Here is a 19534-nt window from a genome sequence, read left to right as displayed (position 1 = left end):
AAATTTGAAAAAAGCCACCGCAAATGATAAACATGTCACTTGTGTTATAGACCGCCTTTCGCATTGAGATGTCTCAAAGTGCCGCAAGTAAAAAAAAACTGACAATAAAATCCAGTGGAAACACCGATGCACCCATAGGAAGACGCGGTGTAAATCCGCACGGCACTGCACCGACCGCGCTGTTCGGGGCCCTCACCTCGCGTCCGCGCTGCTCTTCGCCTCCAGCTTCAGCTCCCACTCGCGAATCATCGTCGCCACGATCACCTGTTGTGCGCATACAAGTACAAAGATCCCCCGCGTAGCCACACACACTGCTGGGGCAAGTGCTGTTGGCAAAGGGGCTAAGTGAAAGAGCTGATTGGTCAATTCATTAATTCAAGCACGATTTCAATTCTGCAAACCGTGCAAAATCAGGTGCATCTTTAGTAACGCTCCTCCATGCTTTTTCCTTCTGATAATTATCAAGGGATGGAATTACCACGCAATTACTGTGGGTGCGTAATTAATTTCAATTACCCCTGCAGCGTCCCCTGCCAGTTAGCTTAATGAATTACGACTCTTTAAGCCGGCGCTAGCAGCAGCTTGCCGAGCAGAGCGCGGTGGGTCCATTGCCCCGCGGGGTCGCCACGTACCTCGTGCTCCGGGGAGAGGAACTCGAGGTCGCAACGGAGGCAGCGCAACCCCGGCAGGAAGTGCGTCGTCATGAGCTCGTCAGAGATGACTGCGGTCGTTTGTCAAGGATCACGGCTCACGCGGCCGCTCCACTCACGCACACACACGAACACACGCGCACACACGCACGCGCACACACACGCGGGCACGTGCACGCACACACGCGCATATGCACGCAAGCCACCCACAGCCACCAGGGCAGCAGCACGGCGCAGTGGTAACACCTGCACCTCGCAGCAAGAAGGACCTGGGTTCCTTGCCGGCTCTGCCACCTTTGTGCTTGGAGTTTGTATTTCCTCCTCCTGTTCTGCAGAGTGTGTGACTGAGTGTGTCTTTGAACTGGAACAGGTGATGCATCTGCCAGTCAACATCAGTCAAGCCATGAATCCACAAAAGAAAAGGGATTATTTTTTTGGAGCTGGCAGAAGGTGGGGTGGGGGGCAGCACATCGCGGCACAAGGATACAGCAGCAGGAAAGGGCGGAGTACGCCTCGAAGAGCCGCAGCGCCATGCCCATGCGCTTGCCCTCGTTGTGCTGGTGATTGTTGGCGGCCGCGAGCTTGTGCAGGTGCGGGATCACGACTGCCCAAGGAGACACAAAGACAAAGGCCCCCAGCGTAACCGTACAGGCCGTCGGGACAAGGGCCGCGGGGCGAGCACCTCAGCCGGCACCCACGCCCGGCCGACTGCCCCGCCGCTGATGTGTGCACGCCGCACCAGGCGCTCATTCAAAAGCTCGGTTGACCGGGCAGAGGCCCAGGATCTGTTCAGATATCTCTTGCCACTGATGTTGCCCATGGTCCGAAATCGAAATCAAGTGGCCGGGAGCTTGTGGACCGTGTGGTCCGTGTGCTGTGCGAGCCAAATGTGGCGTGTGTGGACGAGGCGCTTTGCGTGGTGTGTGCCACGTGGTTCGTGTAGCGGTTAGCGCTACGCTGCGCTACGAACCCGGCGAACCTAGTTTGAGTCTCGCTCACGACCACCGACACCAGTGACGATTATCTGAACTGGTCATGGGCCTTCCTTAGGTCGAATCAGCATCAAATGAGTATCTGGTGTGGCGTGTAAACATCACCACCGGACGTGGTGTTGGCCACCCACCCCCTCGTGTGCCGTGCTGGCCATCATCGGTGTGTTGTATATATATATGCCTTTTCCAAAAATGAATATTAAGAGTGATATTGCCTCTTTTGAATGTCACAGTTCCTGGTCGACATACATATGCGTTCCCTGCATGCCGAAAGTCGGAAACCCCAGATGACAAAGCCAAACAGCACCAGAATGGGAAGCAGGGAAACAGAACACAAGAGACCTGATGAGATGGGCATGATGAGAACACCCAGACGGAGGGAGTTATGATAGGGAGGGGAAGGCTGTTTCATAATGAACACGTGGCAACAGACACACACGCCACATCTAGGGCCAATCAAGTGGGTCTGTGTTCACACAAATCTTGGGATGACCTTCGGAGGGAGGGAGTATGATATGGGTTATGACATCAGGTGCCAGGATATCTGCGGGGCCAGAACCAGGGATGAACCGAGGCCGACCTGGTGGATGCACCACCGGTGCAAAGGTGGGAGGAAGGAGCTTTGGGATTTTTATTAATTACACAAGATAGGAATTCCTATATAACAGTATACAAAGATCATATTAGTCAGTCCTGCATTGGCAGATTCTGGGATTTGCCCTGGTGACTGGCAACAGAGTGAGTTCATGCTAAGGCAGACTAAGTATGGCTGAACGTTTTATTTCACGTTTGTCATTATATCTTGAGTCAATTGCAGACTCAAGGACTTCGAGAAGTTGTACTGTACTAAGCTAAGAGTTGTGATGAGCTAAGAGGCGTGCGAAGGAATTATCATATAATACTGTGATAAGCCAAGACGTGTGAGAAGATAAGTGGAGACCCGAGTCATACACCGATATCGAGTGTGCATCAAATGTTGTCCAAGCTATAGGCTGGAAAAATCCTGCGGTGAGATCTGGATGTGAGACCTGACATCATTACACATAATCGATCAGCGAGAATCAGTAATCGATCAGCGAGAATCAGGAATCGATCAGCGAGAATTAGTAATCGATCATTGAGAATCAGGAATCGATCATCGAGAATCAGTAGTCGATCAGCGAGAATCAGTAGTCGATCATCGAGAACCAGTAATGTGCTGTGTGTGTGTACGTGCCGCGTGATCGCCGGTACTCACACTCGTCGCGGAACTTGGGCTCGGCGTTGGGGCCGACGCGGCCGAACGAGTGCACGATCTCGGTGTGCAGCGCGTGCGCGTCGCGGTACTGCGCGTCCTCCAGGAACGACGACAGCTGCATCTTGACCCGCTCCAGCAGCTGGCTCACACAAAGACAAAGATCCCCCGTATAGCCTTCATCAGACTGTTGGGGCAAGTGCTGTTAGCGAGCAGCTATGAAGGCCGGCCATGGCACACGAGGGGGGTTGGTGGACAGCACCACGCCCGGCCGCCTTCGTCTCCCTAGTGGCGATGTTTGTACGCACTGCACCAGGCCCTGGACCGGTTCAGATAAACATCACCGGTGTTGGCCGTGAGCAAGAATAGAACTCGGGTTCAATCAAACATTGATTGATTGAGGTTGCGTGCTAACCGCTGCGTCACGGCCACCCCACACTTACGCACGCAGACACGCAGACACACACACGTATGAAACAAAACTCATGAAGAGCCAGAGATGCAACTCGTACTGAAGGCAAAGTGTAGGAGCAAACCGGCTCACCTCCTTCTGCGTCACCGACTCCATGATGGTGCCGAACGCCGGGACCGTGGCGATTCGCACCGAGCTGCGCCCGGCAAGCACAACAACAGGGAGGGTCAAGTCTGGTGATTCGGCGTCGCCACTGTGGCCGCGTGTCGCTCACGGCGCGGCAACCTAACGCGGTGCGTGCGATTCGAACCGAAGACACAATCACGGGGCAGGGGGTGGGGAAGGATGACCGGGACACGGCCATTACGGCACCGCAGGGACTGTGCCGGCCACTCCCGCGGCGTGCGGGGGGCGCCGGCGCGGACTCACATCTCGGGGTCGCTGGCAAGCGTGATGAGCGCCGGCACCACTCGCTGGGCCACGAGCGTTTCGTTCACTCCCTTCACCAGCAGCTGGGCGCCACGTGCGGCCACACACACACAGAGAGACAAAGACTCGGAATTGAACCTGGCTTGCTGAGGTGGTGGCACGGTATACAAACCACTGCGATACCAACAACCCACATCTTCCCCAACACATAAGACAAAGATCCCCCATGTAGCCCATGCAAGCTGTCGGGGCAAGTGCTGTTCGCGAGCACCTATGAAGGCTCGTAAACCGGGTGTGTCTCTGTGTCTCCGTGTGTGTAGGGAGACAAAGGCGGCCGGGGGTGGTGCTGGCCACCCACCCCCTCGTGTGCCGTGTCGGCCTTCATAGGTGCTTGCTAACAGCACTTTCCCCAACTGTTTGTTAAGGCTATACATGGGATCTTTGTCTTTGTTTTTTTTGTTTGCGCGCATCTGCCTGCGTGTGTCCACGAGTGCGCGTGGTCACCTCGAACATGCTGGCGGAGGTGCGGCGCACGTGTGCCGAGGTGTGCACCACGCCGTACCACAGCACCGTGAGTAGAGACTCGTGATATACGGGGTTCGCCCTGCGGGGTCGCAGGCAGGGGTCACAGGGGCAGGGGTCACGGGGCAGGGTTAGGCTCAGGGTTCGAGTTGGGGTTAGGATAAGGGCAGAGGTGGAGCTAAAAGCTGCCCAACTGTTAAGCTTTTTAAATAAGGCCCTAATGTCAAGGGTTAGGGTCAATGTTGAGGTTCATGATTGGGGCTCTGCTGGAAGGTCCAGGTCCTGCCTTCTCTGTCGTCTGTCATGCGAATCGCTCACCCGGCGGTGAGCGTTAGCTCACCTAACCACCCACTCACCTACTAGCCCACCCACTCACTCACCCACTCACTAGCCCGCCCACTCACTCACTCACTCACCCACTCACGAGCCTGCCCACTCACTCACCCCAGCTCGAGGAATGCTGCTTTGAGGCTGTCGAGCGGGGAGGAGGTGAGTGACAACGTGGTGAGCACGTCCTGCAGGAAACCCGTCAGCAGCTTGCGGTCTTCTTCCTGTCCGCAGAGACGGGAGACGAGGGGAAGGGAGAAACAGGGAGTTTGTTTTGTATCACATCTCTACAAAATTTCACGATTAACTTTTCCATCAGCTTAATCCACTGGCGAGCAATAAAAGCTACTTACTGGACAAGGCGATGTTGTGAGTGATCAGAGTCTACTCGCGGGAAGTACCCAACGTTGCCCGGGCGAAAAATATATTTCAAAACTTCTCTTAAAAACACAACAAAAAGTTATAGAAAGTGGGGGGTAAATAGTTGATCTAAAAGGTTTCCAAATATTGTCGACCTCACCCCCCTCAAAAAATATTTTACTACCTACTCTACAGTCATATATACCGACTCTATAATAGTATATATCGACTCTATAATAATACCATCTTCACTGAGTGGAGTGGTGAGGCCTAGTCCCGTGCAGAGTCCCCGGCCTCGCCTAGATTGCCCAGCCGGCCGAGGTGGCACCTTTGCAGGCTGGGGCTGGGCTGCTACACCCCCCCCGCCCGCTCGACAATAATATTTTCTAAGGACGATAATAGTAGTATCTACCGACCCTATAGTAGTAAGTGCACATATTGGGGAGAAGAGGACATCACACTGTGAAGAATTTACCTCAGCGTTGTGTTTTGTTTTTGCATTTTTAACGCGAATGAGAATTCCCCCCACCGATCGTGTGCGTTGCTAGGACAACCACCATGGAGCTGGCTTTCTCGCGCATGCGCAGATGCGTGCTCTAGCGCCACCCTGTGCTTATAAAAGGGAATACGTTGTTAATTTAACTCCTTTAAAGTTGACAGATGTGAAACACGAACAGCGCTTTTTTGTCCTGGGGCATACGGCGTGGTATCCGTGTACTTTTTCGATACGTGAACCCCACAGTTTGTCGGTTAAAAACGTGACGTGGTACCCGTGCAGACAGACAAAAATTACTTTTATCGGTAAGATATGTAAAAACAGATAACCCCTAACCCACAACTCGACCCCAAACACCACCCTGACCATGGGCTGATTACGACTGTGACCCACCCTTGACCTTACCCCAACTAGTGACCCGACCCCGACTAGCGACCCTGACTAACGACCCAACCCCCGACAGGTGACCCGACCCCGACTGGGTGACCTGACCCCGACTGGTGACCCCGACTGGTGACCCGACCCCGACTGGTGACCCCGACTGGTGACCCGACCGCACCCCAACCTGGTTGTAGCAGGTGAGGACTCCCGTGGCGTAGATGGGCACCGTAGCCTTGGTGAGGATGGGGTCCTCCATGTTGGGGAACGACTCTGAAGACAAACGCAGAGACCACGAAGCCCAATGAGGACTTCATCATCGTCGTCATCATCGTGAGCAGCATCGTCATCAGCAATGAACAATCCACTGCTGGATGAAGGCCACCACAGACAATCACTGCACCACCCCGTCCGCATCATGAATTGCAACGCTGCACACACATACACTGCCGCGTATGAGCGACCGTCAGTACCCACAATGCATCTGGCGAATGAGCCTCTTTACCCACAATGCACCTGGCAAGCGAGAGTTAGAACCCACATCACACCTGAAGGGCAGACCGTCTACCCACAATGCACGTGGCGAGCGATTGTCTGTACCCACAATGCACCTGGACAGCGAGCGTCCGTACCCATAATGCACCTGGTGAGGAGCCGCCTTTACCCACAATGCACCTGGCGAGTGTGCAAGCGTCCATACCCACGTGCTCCTCGGAGAGGCGCAGCAGCTCCTGGAACTGCGGCTTCACCTTGGTGTTGGTGAACGTGCGGCCGAACGTGCGGCACAGGCGCCAGAAGAAGCGCGAGAACTCGTGCACGCTCACGGCCGACGTCACCGAGATCTTTCCCATCATGGTGATGAGCCGCGGCAGCCTGCGCCAACGGACAAGATCAGGGCGGTCGGCGAAAAGCTACACAGCGGTATCTTAAAGTGTTGTGCGGTGATAAGAGACACTCACGGTTGGATAGCATTGGTGGCGAATGATGCTGTAATGCAAAACTAAGCACCTGCCTGGGTATTTTGTACCATCGGACGCTCCACCCCCACAACTCCCAATTGGTGATGAGGCAGTTGTGGAGAGAGTGGAGAGTTTCCTATACCTGGGCAGTGTGCTCATGACCGGCTCTGGTTTAACAGCAGAGGTCTCACTCCGAATAGTCGAGCGGCATTATCTTTTCATCAGTTGCGTGACGCTGTGTGGAAGCTACCTGGTCTGTCGCTCCGCACGAAGCTTCAGGTCTTCTCGGCCACGGTCATTCCCTCCCTTCTCTACACTTGCGAAACGTGGACCCCCCTAATGGAACATCTTCGCTGGTTTCAAACATTTAGGCTGGCCTGCCTACAATCCATCCTGGGTTTAACCAGGCTGGATTGTGTGAGCTCACAAATCCTTGAAAGATCTGGACAAAGTCCCATCGGTGAGCTCCTCCAGCAGGCAAGGATGCGTTGGCTGGGTCATGTAGCCCAGCCACCACATGCCTAAACAGCTTTTGTTCGGACGGATCGAGGGGGCTAAACTGGCGTGGCATGGGCCGGAGAAAAGATGGAGTGATGTGGTACAAGAGGATGTGGAGCTGAGTGGACTTGCCAATGACTGGTACCAGCAGTGTCAAGATCGGCCTCTGTGGAGGAGGCTCGTGAAGGATGCTACTGGGCAGGAGGCAGTCGCCCTCCAACAACAACGGAGGGCGGAGGAGCGACGCTCACAACAACGAGCAGAGCGCCGGATGGCTAAAGCACGGCAAGTTGACACAGTAGGGGGCACAAGTGGTGCATCAGCCACTCATCTCGGTCATCTCAGTCAGTCGGCCCGTGGCACCTGGGTCTGCCCCGTGACCTCCTGTCAGCGGGCGTTCGACACTTCACGTGGCCTCAATGTGCACATAGCCTGGCACAAGCGTCGTGGTGACGTCACCGCCACTTAGCGGCGAATGGCGGTTGTTGTTGTTGTTGTAATGCAGTGATGCACACTCACGGCTGGTGAGCGTTGGTGGCAAGTGATGCTGTAATGGTTAGGAGAGGGTTATTGTCGGGGAAGTGACGGCGCTGGCTGTGTGCGTGCTGTGGTAACGTGGAGTGGACGCTCACAGCTGGTTGACCACCCAGAGCAGGCTGGCCCAGCCCGTGGTGCCACCTTGCTGCAGCTGCTGCTCGTAGTGGCACAGCAGCGACGCCAGCAGCTCGCGGCTCCCCACCAGCGTCGCCACATCCTGCAGCAGCGACGCCGGGCGCGGGAAGCGCGTCACTGCCCCCCGCGATGCGCCCAGAACAACACAGACACACACAAACACAGACGCACACAGACACAGACGCACACAGACACAGACGCACACAGACAAAGATCCCTCATAGTGCTATTAGCGAGTAGCACCTATGAAGGCCAGCAAGGCACACAAGGGGGTGGGTGGCCAACATTACGCCCGGCCGCCTTTGTCTCTCCGATGCTTCAGGTACTCATTTAAGCCTGTGGAGCCTACACGGGCTGTTGGGGCAAGTGCTGTTTGCGAGCACCTATCAGAGCAAAATGGCCGGAAACCACGCCCGGCTTCCTTTGTACCCCCAGTGGTGATGTTTGCACACCGTACCAGGTACAGCACTCATTTAAGCCTGAGGCGACCTAGGCGAGGCCTAGGACCAGTTCAGATTTTCACTACTGGTGTTGTACGTGAGTGGGAATTTAACTTGGGTCGCCAGGTTCGAGACACACAGAGAACCAGACAAGCACACGCAGAGTCGCGTCAGCCTGGACGCGTCACAGCACGAACCCCAAGTCCGTTCCTCATTGCTGCCAGAACCGGCAGCTACCCCCCCCGCCCGCCCCCCCCCCACGCCCGCCTCCCCCCCCCCACCCGCCCCACCCCCCCACGGCTGGTTACCCTCAATGGGCGAGGTGGCGGGGCCCTGTCTCGCCGTCTCGGCGAAGGGCGAGTGGACGAGCGCGTGGGCGAAGAGCGGCGGGATGAGCGACTGCAGCGCCGTGAGGTAGAGGTGCAGGCGCCGCTCGTCCAGACCGTACTCGGCCTCCTGCATCGGGGGTCAGGGGTCAAGGGTCACCGGAAGCACGGGGTTAGGGGTCGACGTGTGATTGACCGAGACGTTTCTTAAGGTTACAAGATTCAATCGTGATTTGGGAGGGAGGGAAGGGAGGAGAGGGGAGGAGAGGGGAGGAGAGGGGAGGAGAGGTGAGGGAGGGATTAGATGCATCGTCGTATGTGGGGGCAGTGAATTTTAGAGGGGGGCGGGGGTGTGGGGGGCTGGGTGGGGGGTGTGGGGGGCTGGGTGAGGAGGTGGGGGGCGGGGCCCAACGCACCCTCACCAGCGTCTCGATCCGGCTGAGCAGCGTGTGGAGGAGGTGCGGCTCCAGCTCTCCCAGCTCCATGGCCCACGCCGCGAACGCCGGCAGGAAGACCTGGTGCGTGGCGGACACCACGCGCTCCGCCGGGTCGCCCAGCGCCATCATCAGCAGCTCGAAGCCCTGGAGATCGGCGCCACCGGGGAGGGGAGCAGGAGGGAGGAGGGGGGAGGAGGGGGGAAAGGGGGGAGGGGACGAGGCGGATGATTGACGGCGCGGTTGAGGTCACGACCACTGGATCATCTTCATGAAAGTTACCGTTCCTCCACATTACGGACGCACAGAGGGATGGACGAACAGACACACAGACGGATGGGCAGATACCCAGACAGACGGATGGATAAACAACACATGGACGCACAGACACGCAGACGGATGGACGGGTCAGACACAGACGGGACTGACGGGCTGGGGGACCTGTGGGTACTTGTCGGGGTCGTCCATGTAGCCCATGAGCACGCCGAGGCTCTTGATCACCGCCTCCCGCACCACGTCCGTCTTGTCGTCCATCAGCATCTGCTGCAGCATGGACAGCACCAGCGAGCTGCGGATAACTCGCTACACACACACGGGGGGGGGGGGTGGGGGGGGGCATAGCGTTAACCATCATCATTAAAACTCGATAGGGTCGTTCCCGAATAGCTACTGAACTTTATAAATAACTTATATTGGATCAGAGTTATCGTGAGCCTCCGCTACAGGCGGACGTATGCAGACAGCGCATGAACGCTCTCAACCTCGAGAGTATCGCTCGGGAGACGTTGACGACTCCACGCGATGAACGATTCCCGCGGAAGGACGGGTACCGCTCGCCGGGCAATTGGCTGCACGCGGTCATGTGACCATGGGGGGCAGGGGAAGAGGGGCCGTGCGGTGCTCACCGGGAGGTAGGGGGCCAGCGCGCCGCACGCCTCCGCCACCAGCAGACGCCGCTCCGGGTACTTGTGGTTAATCTGGTACACGCGCAAACACACACACGCATGCACACACAAAACATACAAAGATCCCCCGCTTAGCCTGTAAGTGGTGAGTGTCCAGTGTGTTAGTGGTGAGTGTGTGAGTAGTCCGTGTGTGTTGTGTGAGTGGTGAGTGGGTGGTTTGTGAGTGGTGTGTGGTGTGAGTGGTGAGTGTGTGGTGAGTGAGTGGTGAGTGTGTGGTGTGTGGTGTGTGAGTGTGTGGTTTGTGAGTGGTGAGTGTGTGATGTGTGAGTGGTGAGTGTGTGGTGTGAGGGTGGTTTGTGAGTGGTGAGTGTACGGTGCGATGCTCGCCTGCTCCCAGCACTGTGGCAGCAGCTCAGACTCCACCCTGGTGGGGCCGGCGTGCACCGCAAACGCCAGGCAGCCCGTCAGGATCATCCGCCTGGCGGACAGCAGGCCCACAACAGGTCAGGGGGTCAAAGCGAAAATCAACAAATATTCACCATCGTCACCATCGGCCATGATCAACCCACTGCTGGATGAAGGCCTCCTCAATCCGTCGTCACCTCTGATGATCTTCAACAACAACAGCCGCCATTCGCCACTAAGTGGCGGTGATGTCACCACGGGACCTGTGCCAGGCCAGGCACTTTGAGGCCAGGTGGAGTGTCGAAGCCTCGCTGGCAGAAGGTCCCGGGACAGGTGCCATGGGTTGACTGACTGAGGTGACCGGTAGACGCACCACGAACTTCAAAGCCACCTAACACCGGCACACGAGCCGATTTCATCGTTCCACCTCATTCGGTGGCCATCATCTCGGCTGGGTTCCCACCCACTGGGTGTCAATCCATCGCTATACTCGACCATCGTCCGTCACCCCTTCCACCGGCGTGTCCGGCCCAAACCTGCGGTGCGTTCCCTTCTCCCGGTCTGATCCCCCCACCATCGCAAGCCGACGTGTTAAACTATTCACTTCTCTCTGCTCATTTGCACCCTTTTCGGTTTCCGTTCCGGTTTTCTGATCCGTGTGGCACAACTGATTGAAAGTTTTCTGCTCGCCTGTATGTACGTTGGACTTCTTGCCCCATTTTCATCATCAAGCTCACCCTTGCACGAGCACACTGCTCTCTTTCACCACTTAATGTCATCCTTTGTACTCGGGTCCCATCTTCAATACCTGCCCTAGATGCACATAATCTCGTGCCATGTTAATTTTCAATGAACGGGGGTGGGGGGGAGGGGCAGTGATCGTGGGACCCCCCCCACCTCTGCTGCTCGTCGGGCCTCTTGATGAGGTTGAAGAGGATGTGGAGGAGGCGATCGCGCTCCTTGTGGTCAGGGTGGAGGAACGCGCTGCAGAGGATGAGGGGGATCAGCTCCTGCCCAGTGGGGGAGAGAGGGAGAGTGGGGGCGAGGGGAAGGGGGTAGAGACCAAGACACAACGTATATTAATTCAATGTGACGGGTGTTTTTGTGCACTCACTGGTGACCGGGATGAGAACATCAACTCACTCCACTTGAAAACCCAGTTTCTTAACAATTCAGTCTGTGTGAGCCTGTGGGTCTCTCTGTGAGTTTATGAGTCTCTATGCCAGTCCATTGGTCTCTCTGTGAGTCTATGGGTCTCTACATCAATGTATGGGTCTCTATGCAAGTTCATGGGTCTCTATGTAGGCATATGAGCTCTGTGTGAGTCTATGGTTCTCAGTGTGAGTCTATGAGACAACATCGCTGTGGTTGGAACCAAAACCCGGATTGGAACCCAAGCTCTGAGCGGTGCCGGCTCCACGACCTCTGATCCCGAAGCCGCCCGGCTCACATGGAAACGTCGCCTCAGAGTAAAAATAAACACGCGAGATCTGTTTGTCAATCCACTGCTGGATGAAGGTCTTCAGTTCCATTCCATTACACCGTGCATCGTTTTTTTTACGCTGCGGCAGGAAGCCGGAGAACCCGGAGGAACAGGGGGAGAAACAAACTGCACGCAGAGGGGCGTCCGGGTCAGGAATCGGACCCAGGCCCTTGCTGCTGCTGCTGCTGCCACCCCGTGGTGACGACGACGACGTATGAGGAGGTCTGCTTGACGTTTGTCACCTGGTAGCGGTGGTGGTGACTGTGTGCGCGTGTGTTTTTGCGTGGGGATCGGCGGCGCAGCGGTTAACGCGCTGCACTACGAACCCAGCGACACGGGTTCGATTCCCGCTCACGGCCACCAACACGACTGACGATTATCTAAAGCGGTCCTGGGCCTCCCCTAAGTCGACTCGGTCTGAAATGAGTACACGGTGCGGTGTGGAGGCGGCCGGGCGCGGTGCTGGCCACCCACCGCCTTCGCGTGCCGTGCCGGCCTTCATTAGGTGCGCTGCTACTCGCTCACAGCACTCGCCCCAACAGTCTGCTAAGGCTGTACGGGGGATCTTTGTCTTTGTGTGGGGGGAGTGGTTGTGGAGAGACGGCCGCAGTGGGGGCGGCATACCGAGCATGGTGCACCCCCCCCCCCCGTGCCCACCCCCCTCACCCTACTCCAGGTGCCTCGTCTCCGAGTAAACGTTGTCTACCCCGTTTACATGTTTGTTATTTTACGGCGGTCTCTGTTTAAAGTTTTGGTTTGTTGCGTCGCTACCACGGAGGCTGCGTTCCTGATGGCCGTGCCGACTGGAGGGACTACGGCGTGGGGGAGGGGGGGGCTGGTGACCTCAACGCCAGCTGTTCACGGTGTACGGCGATCCGCTCGTGCTCTGCGAGGTTGTACCGGCCGTGAGATTTCAAGAACACGGCGATGACGATCGCCAGCTTCATATTTTCCAGGGCCCACCGATCCAATACGCCCCGCCCCCCTGCCCTCTTGGTACCAGTGGGGGGACCAGGGGAGTATTTTGAACTCACGATGACGACGTCGACAATGATGCCGGTGAAGATGAGAGACGGTGATTGCGATCACCATCTTCTTGGAAGATGCTGGAATTTGCACAACATCAGAAGGTGACACAGCGAGGGCAAGGAGGAGGAGGGGGAGACAGGATGAGGAGGGCGAGGATGAAGGGGAGGAGGGGGAGACAGGATGAGGATGAAGGGGAGGTGCTCACCTCGCGCTTGGCGAGCAGCACGTTGGGCACGATGTGTGGGAGGCAGCGACTCAGCATCAGCAGGGCCCCCCGCTCCGTCCCGGGGATCTGAGACACCTGCAGGAGGGGGGGTGTGGGCACACGGGGGTGGGAGGGAGAGGGGGAGGGGGTGAGAGGGCGAGGGGGTGAGAGGGGGGGGGGCACACGGGGGAAGGGGTGGGGGTGAGAGGGGTGCTACGAAAGGCAATGCCACAGGAAAGCGAGGATGGCCGCGATGAGACTGTCTTAACTAGCAAGCGCGACATCCACCACCCTCACCACCTCGCTCACCACCCCCCTCACCATCACCCTCACCACACCACTCACCAGTCCCCTCACCACACCACTCACCAGCCCCCTCACCACTCTCGCTCCACCATCACCCTTGCCACACCACTCACCAGCCCCCTCACCGCTCCACTCACCAGCCCCCTCACCGCACCACTCACCAGCCCCCTTACCGCACCACTCACCAGCCCCCTCACCACACCACTCACCAGCCCCCTCACCGCACCACTCACCAGCCCCCTCACCGCACCGCTCACCAGCCCGCTTGCCACCCTTCTCACAACCCCGCGAGAGCAGTGATCGTCGCGTCGTGTGGATATTCATCCCAAGAGTCCGCGATCTGTCGGGGTGGGGGCGGAGGGGGGCGCTGCGACTCCGCAGCGAGCGTCTTGCCTGTGCGGGGCGGCCGTCACAGGGACCCACCTCGGAGCTGAGCCGGGAGGCGGGCGCCGTGCGGCACACGGAGAGTAGGGCCTGGTGGAACGCGGGGGGCAGCTTCCTGGGAAGACGCACACACACACGCACACAAACATTCCCGTACAGCCTTTAACAGACTGTAGGGGCAAGTGCTGTTAGCGAGCACCTATGAAGGCCGGCACGGCACACAAGGGGGTGGGTCGCCAGCACCATGCCCGGCCGCCTTTGTCTCCCTAGTGACCAGGTACTCATTTGATGCCAAATCGACCTCGGGCAGGCCCAGGACCAATTTAGTTAATCGTCACTGGTGTTGGCCATGAGCGGGAATCGAACGCAGGTCGCCAGGATCATAGCGCAGCACGCTAACCGCTACACTACCCCTGCCTACTGTGTGCACACACGCACGCACACACACATGCACACGTAAAAAGGCAACATTTTCTTTGTTCGTATAAGATCATTATTGAGTTTCTTCTGTGACGGACAGCACGTGAGCTATAAGCATTATACATTGTAAGGTTGTAATGATTACAAGGCTCATGGTAGGGCTTACATGCCAAGTGGACTGGAGTTGAACGGTCGAACTGGAAGTCCAGCAGGACACGGACTAAACGAGAGATGCGCGGACCGCGATTGCGCAATCGCAGGGAAGCAATCGCTCGCGACGACCGTCGCGTCGTGAGATCCGGCGCTGCGGCCGCCCCGGCCGGGGCGATCGTACCGGTCGGGTTTGTCGAAGACGACTTGGGGGTCCACCCTCGGCCCCCCGTTCCCGCGGTCCCCCACTCCCTCCGGCCCGCTCGCCACCGCCGTCGCCACCGGAGCGACCGTCTGAGAGGAGGTCGCGCCCACCGACCCCTTGCCCGTGACCTCCGACCTCCCCGAGAGCTTAGCACGGGTGTCCGGTCGCTCGGTCGGCGGCTGAGAATGCCACGATTTTAAACCGTCAGCGACTCGACGTCTCCGCGACGTACGACGCGTGGGGGAGTCGGGGGAGGTCACGTGGGGAGTGGGGGGAGGTGGCGTGGGGGAGTGGGGAGAGGGTCACGTGGGGGAGTCGGGGGGAGGTCACGTGGCGAGTGGGGGGAGGTCGCGTGGAGGAGTGGAGGGAGGTGGCGTGGGGGAGTGGGGGGGAGGTGGCGTGGGGGAGTAGGGGGAGGTGGCGTGGGGAGTGGGGGGAGGTCACGTGGGCGAGTTGGGGGGAGGTCGCGTGGGCGAGTTGGGGGGAGGTCGCGTGGGGAGTGGGGGGAGGTCACGTGGAGGAGTGGGGGGAGGTGGCGTGGGCGTTCACGGAGTTGAACTGGGCGAGGACTCGAGAGACCGGAAGTCTCATCCGCAAGAGTCATGCACGGAAACAAAATGACAACGGTCACGTGGCTTTTTTTTTGACGCAGCCGCTCAGCAAAGGCCCCGAAGGATCAAAAAAACGCAATCGGCCAGCAACAAAAACAGCTTTCGTGACTGCAGGAATAAATATTCTTTGGGTCTTTCGGTAAAGTGACGTAGATAGGTTCAAAGAAAATAACAAAAAACGACGAAGTTTTGATCACATCACAAGTGGTCGTCATCAGGACCCTTTTCCTGATGACGACCACTTGTGTTGCGATCAAAACGTCGTAGTTTTTTGTTATTTTCTTTGAACCTATCTACGTGACTTTACCAAACGACCCCAAGAACAAGCACCCTCAGAGTTGCGAGAGCTCAGAGTGTAACGCATTTCTTGAGTTGAGCGAGGCTACGCAAAACCTGGAGAGATAAAGCGACGATGAGGAGGGCATTCCAGAGTGGAACTCGTGACTCAAGGTCGAAGCAAAACGCTCTCTCAGGGTAACGAGAGAGCCCACTGAGCTATGCAGCTCTTGTTCAGTAGTGACCTGGCCACAAATGATAGCTCAATGAGAAGTGGATAATCATCACGTGGAAATTTACAGCAGCCAAATACTCTGAACACGTGATGTCGATTCTAAACGTGGAGGGAAAACTGGAGGACCCGGAGGAAAATCCACGCGACCACGGGGAGAACATGCAAACTCCAAATACACAGCAGGCGTCTCGCCTGTATACCTGGCGAGGTAGTTAACATCTCCTAGCCACCGTGGCGCCCCCTACGTAGGGTGGGGACGCGTCGTTTGCGTCCGCGTGGGATACCGAGCCGCCAACCCTCGGCGAGTGCGGAGCGGCTTCTCGTTACGCCGGCTCGCTCGCTCGCACAAAAAACACTTTCACTCGTTTTCCGCGAGCACGGTTTGTCTCGGAAGAAACGGCTTCACTGGCAGCAATGACTGGACATTGGCTAAAACACTGCAGTTGTTCAGCAGTTGATAGCGAATGGCTGCCGACGATGATGGCGACGATGAAGAATGAGGTCTAATAACGATAAAGCCCCCCCCCCGCCCCCTGCCCCCTCCCCCGCCCCATTACCTGCTCATCACGGGGGTCCACCGCCTCCCCGCCACTGTGATCCCCCACAGCCCCTCGTGGGCTGGGGGCCGGGCTCCACTCGTGGGGGCTCTGCAAGGCCTCCAGGTCCCTGGGGTCAAAGTGCACAGACGTCAACGGTCGGACAATGGGGGGGGGGGGGAGGGGGTGGAGTCGGGGGTCGGGGGGGGGGGCAGTGTCAGTGGGGGGTGGAGTCCATGGCGGGTGGCGGCTCTCACCTCTCGAGTTTGCGGATGTGCACCGTCAGGCTCTGGTTCTCTCGGTCCAGGGATCCGATCCTCCCCTGCAGCTCCTTGATGAGCGCCACGGAACCCTGGGAGGTACAGCACAACGGCCTCGCTGCGGCACGCCGAGGCCGGCTCACCACCGTCACCGACCCCGGGGCACACGGACCCCGGTGTGCGTGGCGACCGCTGCTGCCGTCAGACTCCTTGCTTTCGCTAGCACAGGAAATGTTTTAACAAAACACGTCGCTACCAGGCAACCGAGCGGACGCCCACAGCGTGCGGTCTACCCTGGGGTCCTCTTGCCGGTGCCGTCGATGTCACCAGCAACACCCCCCCCGCCCCCCACCCCCCGTAGCGTCCTCACCACGGCGTCGGTGTGGCCGGGTTCCTCCGCGGGGCCCACGTTGGCATCTGCGGTGGCGGCGGCGGCGCTGCCGTGCCGCGCCACGCACTCGCGGTAGAGCGTGAGGAGGTCGGCCGGCTTGGACACGTTGAGCCCCACGTCGTCCCAGTCGTCGAAATCCTGAAGGGGAGGAACGCGACGAGGTGAGACCGGAGCGGAGCTCATCGCACCAACCGCACCGCACCAAGCGCATTGCACCAACCACACCAACCGCACCGCAAGGGACAGGTAACCAGCGCTGGACGAATCATTCCATCATAGCACCGTGGCATGACGATGATGATGGCAAAAATGACAATGACTGATGATGATGACGACGACGATGACGACAACGGCGATGACTACGACGATGCGGCCGTCACCTGGTCGTCGTTCTCATCAGAGAAGGTGATGGAGCTCAGCTTGCAGTTGTTCTTCAGCAGAAATTCGTTCACCAGGAAGTTGAGCGCCCTCTTCTCCAGCGGCCGAATCGGCTCCTGAGCCCCAGGGGGCGGACAAAGCGCGGGGGGGGAGGGGGCAGCTCGTCAAGGCAGCTCACCACCAAGACCCTGACAGGGCCACGTGAGTGGCTAGGCCAGGGGTCGGCAACCAAAATAACAAGAACCGTTTTTTTTCTAATTCGGTAAAAAACTAAAAATGTCAAGATCCGCAATGCACGTGGCGAATACGAGAGGGTTGCCAGGCCCCTGCAGCAGTCCCTTGAGATAGAGAGTCATAGGCCGAGGTTGTCCCGACTCCACCGCTCTCTCTCTCCCCACCCCCGCCTCCTCCTTAAAGGTTCACATTGGACGACCTTTGCGAGAGTGACCGTGTGAACGGCACGTCGCCGCTCACCTGCACCGCCGCCTCCCGGCTGTAGTTTGCCGGTTCCGCCGCGGGGAGCTCCGAATCTGCCGGGCGACAGCAGAGGGGCGGCACGACGAACCCACGTGGCACGATCACTCGCACGGGCGCCAGTCACACGGCGACGGTACCGCCCCGTGGTGGGTAACGACGGCGCGAGTGGGACGGGCTGCGGGCTGCGGAAATCCGACGGGCAGCAGCGCCGCCACCACGGTCGCCGCGGTCGCCACGACTACCACGGTCGCCGCGGTTTGACCCCTGAGCGACGCGACCGCCGCGACGGTCAGCGGTCAAAAGCCGCCCGACGTGTCTGGGTGGTGGCGGGGCAGCGATTAACAGCGTTGCCCGCCAAGCAGAAGAGTTTGTTTGGGGTTTACGGGGCACGGCAATAACAACAACAGTGGCCGTGTTCATCAAAACGGGGCAGTTTGCATTCAGTGAGGTGGAGTTATTTCTCTGACAAACGGGAACCCGGCGGCCGCAGGCAGCATCAACGCCACGCTGGCGGGCATTAACCAGGGCGGCCCGCAGGCTCCGAACCACGAAACCTCAACAAGTGGCGAACGCATCACGGCTGAGCTGCGTCGCCGCCCAATGCAACCGCTGCGTTGAACTCATCCCCCTTTCCCGCCCCAAACACCCCCCCCCCCACCGCGCCCCCCGCCCCGCGCCCCCCCCACCCCCCCCCCCGGTGTTTGTGGGCGTGGTGCTGCCGCCCGGCCGCGTTGCCGTCGCACCTGCCGCCTGCTCGGTGAGGTTGGCGCGCAGCGAGTGAATCGTCTCGTGGGCTTTCCGCAGCTCAAACTCCAACACTGGGCGAGCGCGGGGGGGAGGTTCGCAACGGCCGCGGTCGGGGGGTCGGGGCGCCCAGGTCGGGGGTCGGGGGTCGAGGCGTGACGGGGGGGGGGGGCAGGGACGGAGGGGGGGGAACGTGGAGGGGCAGCGAGGGGACGGAGAGGGAAACACGGAGAGACGGGAACACGGAGCATGACAGGAGGGGCAGGCAGAGGGAGGCGATGGGGGAAGATGATCGAGAGAGCAGGACAGAGGGATAAGGATGCAAGATGGGAGGGGACCAAAGGAGGGCGACGGACAATGGAGTACACGGAGATGCGGAGGTGAGCGGGAGACAAGGGAGGGGTGCATGATGGCAACGGCGATGAGGGAAGAGGGAGGCGGCAGAAGGGGGTTATGAAAAAGAGGAGGAGGAGATTCAGAGGAGGACATGGGATAACAAGGAGAGAAAAAGGAGAAAGAAAAAAGGAGAGTGAGAAAATAAAACCAAAACCCGAGCTCCGGGTGCGGGCACAGAGAGTGCAGCGCCACCTCACACCGCGTCACACCGCGTCACTCCGCCTCACGCGTCACACCGCCTCACACAGCCTCGTGCCACAGAGCGCTCACCACCAAGGGCTCGAACGTCAACCCAGCACACACCCCACCTCCACAAAAACAATCGAGCAAGCTATTTATTTCATTAAAAATGTTCCACAATTCTATCCCGACCGCGCTATCGGCGTCGCGTTACGAGATTAAGAATCCACTCGGATCTTTGGCACGGCAGGGGAAAGTGGCCCGTGGAATCGGACATCAGAGAGCTACTTGCGAGCTCTCTTGAAGTGACCTCTGCTCCACACGCAGTGGAGGGCGGCACCCTCCCTGTCACCCACGCCGTGACACACGGGGACGTCCGTTGCACGACAGCCAAGCTGGGATTCAAGCAATTTTAGGAGCGACCCAAGG

At 58.5% G+C, this 19534-nt stretch overlaps 1 protein-coding gene across 3 annotated transcripts in view; it reads right to left on the bottom strand.

The window, feature by feature from the left end:
- Positions 1–19534, bottom strand: part of LOC144723238 (RAB11-binding protein RELCH homolog) — a 32258-nt gene that overhangs the window by 9257 nt on the left and 3467 nt on the right. The window contains exons 3-28 of one of the 3 annotated variants that reach the window (XM_078601806.1): positions 18529–18603; positions 17783–17838; positions 17311–17424; positions 16910–17068; positions 16537–16631; positions 16301–16409; positions 14601–14800; positions 13886–13961; positions 13157–13252; positions 11337–11449; positions 10422–10512; positions 10035–10106; positions 9571–9711; positions 9112–9276; positions 8678–8825; positions 7890–8046; positions 6501–6673; positions 5988–6073; positions 4684–4790; positions 4222–4321; positions 3718–3800; positions 3421–3484; positions 2880–3018; positions 1138–1254; positions 633–721; positions 197–264 (exon numbers count right to left, since the gene is read on the bottom strand). In XM_078601806.1, coding sequence (XP_078457932.1) covers positions 197–264; positions 633–721; positions 1138–1254; positions 2880–3018; positions 3421–3484; positions 3718–3800; positions 4222–4321; positions 4684–4790; positions 5988–6073; positions 6501–6673; positions 7890–8046; positions 8678–8825; positions 9112–9276; positions 9571–9711; positions 10035–10106; positions 10422–10512; positions 11337–11449; positions 13157–13252; positions 13886–13961; positions 14601–14800; positions 16301–16409; positions 16537–16631; positions 16910–17068; positions 17311–17424; positions 17783–17838; positions 18529–18603 — 2893 coding nt within the window. The remainder of the gene's footprint in view (positions 1–196; positions 265–632; positions 722–1137; positions 1255–2879; positions 3019–3420; positions 3485–3717; positions 3801–4221; positions 4322–4683; positions 4791–5987; positions 6074–6500; positions 6674–7889; positions 8047–8677; positions 8826–9111; positions 9277–9570; positions 9712–10034; positions 10107–10421; positions 10513–11336; positions 11450–13156; positions 13253–13885; positions 13962–14600; positions 14801–16300; positions 16410–16536; positions 16632–16909; positions 17069–17310; positions 17425–17782; positions 17839–18528; positions 18604–19534) is intronic. The other 2 variants (XM_078601807.1, XM_078601808.1) reach the window with 2 other exon arrangements.

The sequence above is a fragment of the Lampetra planeri genome, chromosome 17 (assembly GCF_965212315.1).
Source record: "Lampetra planeri chromosome 17, kcLamPlan1.2.h2, whole genome shotgun sequence".
NCBI classification, from domain to species: Eukaryota; Metazoa; Chordata; class Hyperoartia; order Petromyzontiformes; family Petromyzontidae; genus Lampetra; species Lampetra planeri.
The sequence above is the reverse complement of the archived record's forward strand: the minus strand, read 5'-3'. Positions and strand labels throughout refer to the sequence as shown.